The following is a 6,897-nucleotide window of genomic DNA, read 5'->3' as shown; positions in this document are numbered from 1 at the left end:
CTGTATGACTCACCAGTTGTGTCAAGCCAGCCCCGAGGTTACACTGCTGCTTCAACTGAGCAACAAGCTCCTCGAAGACGCTGGCCTTGTCTTTTGCAGCAGTTTGAATCCCGGCGATGAACTGGGAACAATCCAGGCACACGTCGTCATTGACCTGAAACAAATGGGTCAGAATTAGGAGACCTGAAACAATCCACCCACGCTCAGGAAGAGACTGAAAGACTGGTGTCCCTGGATTCTCCGGTCCCGCCGGCCGCACACTTCCGGTTTCCCGGGAATTCCCATCGACACGGCGGGGGAAGAGAATCCCGCCGCCAGCGAACGGTGTGCCACCTCCCACTGCGTGGGAAGCAGCCGGGAGGCTGGAGATTCCCACCCAAACCTCCAGTTCCTTCAATCGTGTTAGCCGGAAAGGAACAGTGTGCCATAGAAGAAATAAAGAAACAATAACCTGTCCTTTTACAAAACCACGCACTGTTCCTTTAGGATGTTCTGGAATATAACATTTATTAATTTCAGGTGGACAGCCAAGGACTGGGTTCCATATGCACAAACCCAAACCAATCCCCGGGCTGATCAAATGTGACCTTTGGAAAAGAGCGCAACTGAATGGAACAAGGAAAAATAAGTGAGACAACACGAGGTTGAGGCATAGCGAGGGAGCCAGTCGAGAATGGTATCATGGAGCTGAATCTCACAGAGGTGTTGTTGAACAGACGGAAATGGCTGACAAGTGAAGAGGCTCGGGGCTCGGACGGCAGTGACGAACGATGTCACTGGTAACTTTGAGGCCTCACACGACAAGCAGCTAAAAACCGACGTGGAGAGACTTAAATGATGGCGGAAGAGACAGGTGCAGAGTTTTGAGTGCGACAACTTCAAGGATCTTTTGCAATAGAGGGCAGGCTGGAGAAAGAACGGGAATTATAACAATGAGATCAGGGTATGTTTGATCTTTCTCAAACGATAGCTGTCAGGGCAGCATGAACTGATTTACTTACAAATAATCTTTTTATTCGTTTGCTACCGTTTGTTTTATTCCACAGAATTCTTTGACAACAGTCATGAGTGAGTTTTCAAAAGCAAACCGTTTCAGTGGACCTTTGTTCAACCAGGAATTGATAAGTAATTTGAATTTATCTATCACGTTGACAATAACCATTGTCTGTAAAGAGCTGATAACATAAAAAATGTGATAGATAATGAAGATTGCACCAGGCTGAGATAGAAAGAAGCCCCCCCCCCCCACAGGTATGGACAAAGATGACTGTGCAGATGATAAGCTGAAATGAGCATGGATCAGATGATTTATACAATGGTCATTTTAAATTATCATTGTGCTGGCCAGTCATTAACAGCAGCAGTGTTTTGTCCATCAGCAACTTATTTAAAAATCCCTTGACTCTCATGAGATTGTCAGTAACCTCGGTAACCTGTTTATTTCAATGTCCACAACCTCCCAGACACTGTATACACACACACATCTGACAAATACCGAGTTTCAGCTCTGAACGAGTCTTCTTCAGCTCTGAAAGTTTAACTCTGTTCCTCTCTCTGGTGTTGCTCAGTTGGCTGGACGGCTGGTTTGGGATGCGGAGCAAGGCCAGCAGCGTGGGTTCAATTCCCGTACCGGGAGGCCAGCAGCGTGGGTTCAATTCCCGTACCGGGAGGCCAGCAGCGTGGGTTCAATTCCCGTACCGGGAGGCCAGCAGCGTGGGTTCAATTCCCGTACCGGGAGGCCAGCAGCGTGGGTTCAATTCCCGTACCGGCTGAGGTTATTCACAAAGGCAACCTTGCCCTTATTTTTGTTAAGACACGAGTCACCCACTGGTTGGATAGAGGAGGCAGCAGAACACCCCACCCACCCCATGGCATTCCCTCAGGACCAGCACGCTCCCCCGCCCCACCCCCCCATCCAGGGCCGGCACTGCCCTGTAGTGTCCGTCCCTCTCAACAGACAGCACGGCGCTCCCTCAGGATCCACACTGCCCCCCACACGATTGCGCCCTCCTCTGCCTCCTCCCCGTGGCGGAGTTCCCTCGGAACGTCTGTTCGAGAGCTCGGAGGCCGCCCAGCGGAGCACGCTGATCGGTACTATAGCCTCGAAGGGTATAACCTATGGCCGTGTGATCGGGCTGTGCGAACGCCGAGCGTGGGGGCAGAACGCCAGGGTTCGGCACCAGACACGGACTGATGGAAAACCGTGCGCACGGAGCCCCAGGCCGCGCGCAATCGTGACTGTAAATAGTAAAGAGCAGTGATTCAGGCACTGACCATGTACAGCACGTCCCACCTTCTGCGAGAGTGACCAGTCACCCTTTACTCCCACTCTCTGCTCTCTTATCTTGAAGCCAGTTGTCCTGTCACTTGTCCACGACTCCCGACCTCTCACTTTATAATTTATTAAGGGAATTATACCAAAAACCGTCTGAAAATTAAAGGGGAAGTGGGTGGGTGGGTGGGGGGTGGGGGGGGGGGGTGAGAGAAGAGAGAGAGAGAGAGAGGAGAGAGAAAGGGAAGGAGGAGGGGCGTCTGTGACACAGCAGGGGGTGAGAGATGACATGGTCAAGGGCGAAGAAAGGGGCTATCTGGGATGGGCTAGGTTCAGAGTGGAATTAAAGGGGCAGGAGTTAAGCGGGAAGATGACAGACGGCAGAGGGGGTTGGAGGCGCAAGCCTCCGGTAATGTTGGTAACATGGAACGTCCGGGGACTGAATGGGCCGGTTAAAAGGTCGCGGGTGTTCGTGCATCTCGGGAGCTTGAAAGCGGGGGTTGTCTTTTTGCAGGAGACACACCTCCGTGTGAAGGACCAGGTTAGGTTAAGGAAGGGGTGGGTCGGGCAGGTTTTTCACTCAAGAGTTTGATTTGAAATCGAGGGGTGTGGCGATTTTAATGAGCAAATAAAGTGGGATTTGTGAGTGCGAAGGAGGTGAGGGATCCGGGTGGGAGATATATGATTGTGAGTGGGGTATTGGAAGGGGCACCACTATGCCCCAAATTGGGATGATGTGGGTTTTATGAGGGGGTTGCTGGCAGCAATCCTGGATTTGGCCACATACCAGTTGATCATGGGAGGAGATTTTAACTGTGTCCTGAAGCTGACGGTGGGTAGATTGAGCCCCAGGTCGATGGACAGGGTACAAATGGCAAGGGAGCTGGGGGGGGGGGGGGGGGGGGGGTTTATGGAGAGGATGGGTATGGTGGATCCATGTTGCTTTCAGAACCCAGGGGGAAGGGAGTATTCCTTCTTTTCACACATCTATAAGGTGTATTTGAGGATTGATTACTTTGCAGTGAGTTGGGAGACTTCAATGAAGTTACTGTGAAAAGCCCCTTGTCACCACATTCCGGCACCTGTCCGGGGAGGCTGGGATTATGCGGAGTTCAATCAGAATGGGGAGGTGTCGACGGGCATTTTTTGGGAAGCACTGAAGGCAGTGGTCCAGGGAGAAATTATCTTATTTACGGTTCGTGCGAATAAAGAAAGGAGGGCGGAACATGACTGTCTAGTGAGCGAGATAGTGGAGGTGGACAGGGAATATTCGAGGGTGCCCACCGTGGAGGGATTGGCGAGGAGGAAAAAGTTGCAGGTGCAGTTTGACAGGCTGACAACGGGGAGGGCGGTAGGGCAACTGCGTCGGGCAAGAGGGGTGCAATACGAGTATAGGGAGAAGGTGAGCCGCATGCTGGCGCACCAGCTGCGGAGGCAGGCTGCGTCCAGGGAAATATTGAAGATCCGGACTGGGGCTGGGGATGTGGTGTCAGAGCCGGGGAAGATAAATGAGGCATTTAGAGAGTATTACTAGGGACTTTATGAGGCAGACCCAGGAGGAGAGGAGGGGGACATGGGGCGGTTTCTGGACGAGCTGGAATTTCCCCAGGTGGAGGAAGCAAAGAGGCAGGCGTTGGAGGAGCCCCTGGGGCTGAGGGAGGTGCTGGATAGTATCAGGGGTATGAAGTCGGGGAAAGCCCCTGGGCCGGATAGGTGTCCGGCAGAATTTTATAAGGAATTTGCGGCGGACCTGGCACCACATCTGTTGGGGGCTTTTAATGAAGCACTGGAGAAGGGGGAGTTGCCAGAGACGATGAAGCAGGAAGTAATCACACTAATCCCAAAAAAAGGGAAGGACCCGGTGGAATGTGGCACTATTGAACACGGATGTGAAAGTATTGGCTAAGTTGTTGGCGGGGAGGATAGAGGATTGTGTCCCGGGGGTGGTTGCAGAAGATCAAACAGGCTTTGTGAAGGGCAGGCAGCTCGCGAGTAATATAAGACGGCTGTTGAATGTGGTGATGAATCTGTTGAGAGCTCTGGTGGTGGTGTCCATGAACGCGGAGAAAGCATTTGATCGGGTGGAGTGGCGGTACTTGTTCGAAGTTTTGGGAAGGTTTGGGCCGAGATTTGTGGCGTGGGTGCAGTTGCTGTCTGTGGCGCCAAGAGCGAGGGTGAGGACGAATGATATGAGCTCACGAAGCTTTGACTTACACGGGGGTACGAGGCAGGGGTGCCCGCTGTCGCCGCTGCTGTTTGCGCTGGCCATAGAGCCATTGGCGATGGCTCTCAGGGGGTCGGCAGAGTGGCAGGGGATAATGAGGGGACAGAGGGAGCATCGGGTGTCGCTCTATGCCAATTACCTCCTGCTGTATGTTTCGGTTCCGTTGGAGAGTATGGGAAGGATTATGGGCCTGTTGGGGAGGCTTGGAGAGTTCTCGGGATACAAGCTGAATGTCGGGAAAAGCGAGGTATTCCCAGTGAATAAGCTGGCACAGCAGGCTAATTTAGGGGGGATGCCATTTACGGTAGCGAGGAATAGGTTTAGGTACTTGGGGATTCAGGGTAGTGAGAGAATGGACATGTCTCCATAAGTGGAACTTAACAAAGCTGGTGGAGGAGACCAGGGAGGATCTTAAGAGGTGGGATACACGGCACTTAACATTGGCGGGGAGGGTCCAAGTGGTGAAAAAGAATATTCTGCCGAGGTTCTTGTTCATCTTTCAGGCATTTTATCGGAAAGTGGGCACAATCATCTCTGACTTTGTATGGGCGGGGAAGGTGCCGAGGGTGGGGAGGATCCTGAGGCAGAGGCAGCAGCGGGGGGGGGGGGGGGTTGCCAAACTTATTGGGTGGCGAATGTGGACAAGGTGCGGCGGTGGTGGGAAGGAGAACGGATAGAGTGGGTTAGGATGGAGGAGTGATCTTGTAAGGGGTCTAGTTTGAGGGCTATGGTGACGGCAGCATTGCCAATGGCTCAGAGTAGGTATTCAGGGAGCCCAGTGGTGCAGTCCACGGTGAAGATATGGAATCAGCTGAGGAGGCATTTTAGGGTGGAAGGGATGTCGGTGATAATGCCGCTGTGCGAGAATCATGGGTTTGAGCCGGGGGGGATGGATAGTGTATACAGGAGGTGGAGGGAAGTGGGGCTGGTCAAGGTGAGGGACTTGTATTTGGAGGAAGGGTTCGCCAGTCTGGGTGGTGAAGATCAAGGAGAAATGGGAAGCTGAGTTGGGAATGGAGATCAATTGGGGAGTATGGAGTGAGGCACTGTGAAGGGAAACAGGACCTCCTCTTGTGCAAGGATGAGCCTGATACGGTTTAAGGTGGTGCACAGGGTGCATATGACTCGGGTGAGAATGAGTGGGTTCTTTCAGGGGGTAGCAGATGAGTGTGAGAGGGGTGGGCGGGACCAGCGAATCACGCACACATGTTTTGGGGTTGTGAAAAATTGGTAAGATTCTGGGCGGGAGTGTTCGCGATCTTAGCCAGGATAGTGGAGGAGGGAGTGGACCCTTTGGTTGTGATATTTGGGGTTTCAGAGAAGCCGGAGCTCATGGAGAGTAGGAAGGCCGATGTCTTGGCCTTCGCCTCTCTGATTGCACAGCAACAGATTTTGTTGGAGTGGCGGTCGGCATCGCCACCGGGGGTAGCAGCATGGCTGGGTGACCTGTACGACTTCCTGCAGTTAGAGAAGATAAAGTATAAGTTTAAGGGGCTCAGCAGGGGAGTTTGAGAAAAGGTGGGGGATGTTTGTGACTGTGTTTAAGAGCTGTTCGTCGCAGGAGGGTGGGGGGGAGTGGAGGAGGAGGAAGGAGAAAAGTCTGTACAAACTGTATCGTTGATTGTTGGGAAGAATGTTTCCCGGGGTGTTTATTTGCTGTAACCTACATCGATACAAGTTTGAATAAAATGCGCTTTAAAAAAATCCTTCTGAAAATTCATTATCATTGCCAGGGTGGCACGGTGGTTTGATGGTTAGCACTGCTGCCTCACGGCACCGAGGTCCCAGGTTCGATCCCGGCTCTGGGACACTGTCCGTGTTTGCATGGGTTTCGCCCCCACAACCCAAAGGTGGATTGGCCCCTTAATTGGAAAAAATGAATTGGGTACTCTAAAATTGAAAAAATAAATTCTGGCCTCGGATGACTGTGTGGAATCTGCACGTTCTCCCCGTGTGTGCGTGGGTTTCCTCCGGGTGCTCCAGTTTCCTCCCACAGTCCAAAGACGTGCAGGTTAGGTGGATTGGCTATGATAAATGGGCGTGGTTACAGGAATAGGGTGGGGAGTGGACCTGGGTAGGGTGCTCTTTCCGAGGGTCGGGGCAGACACGATGGACTGAATGGCCTCCTGCACTGTCGGGATTCTCTCCGAATCGAAAAATTCAAGAGAGTTGATAAATATAGGAATCACGTCATCTTGAGGTGCCCTCTGATCCTTTCCTCACTGGCTCAATGGGGCAATGCGAACGGGAACAAGCACAGCGACATGACTGAAATGGAGAGGTTTCTGGAGGATGTACGACGGCAGGAACGGACTTGTCTGAAAACACAGCCTTTCTTCTCTCACACAGGAGACAAAAAGATCTGCGACCAAAGGGAAAATTGAAGCAACTGCGAATCGGC

General features: G+C 52.4%; 1 protein-coding gene across 1 annotated transcript in view; it reads right to left on the bottom strand.

The window, feature by feature from the left end:
- The window catches only part of LOC119956248 (prosaposin), a 51,424-nt gene that overhangs the window by 27,776 nt on the left and 16,751 nt on the right, over window positions 1–6,897 (bottom strand). Inside the window, exon 6 of the mRNA XM_038783282.1 lies at window positions 8–154. Within this exon, the coding sequence (XP_038639210.1) occupies window positions 8–154 (147 nt within the window). The remainder of the gene's footprint in view (window positions 1–7; window positions 155–6,897) is intronic.

Source organism: Scyliorhinus canicula, chromosome 22 (genome assembly GCF_902713615.1).
Source record: "Scyliorhinus canicula chromosome 22, sScyCan1.1, whole genome shotgun sequence".
In the NCBI taxonomy this organism is placed as follows: Eukaryota; Metazoa; Chordata; class Chondrichthyes; order Carcharhiniformes; family Scyliorhinidae; genus Scyliorhinus; species Scyliorhinus canicula.
This window is presented reverse-complemented; position numbering and strand designations above follow the sequence as displayed.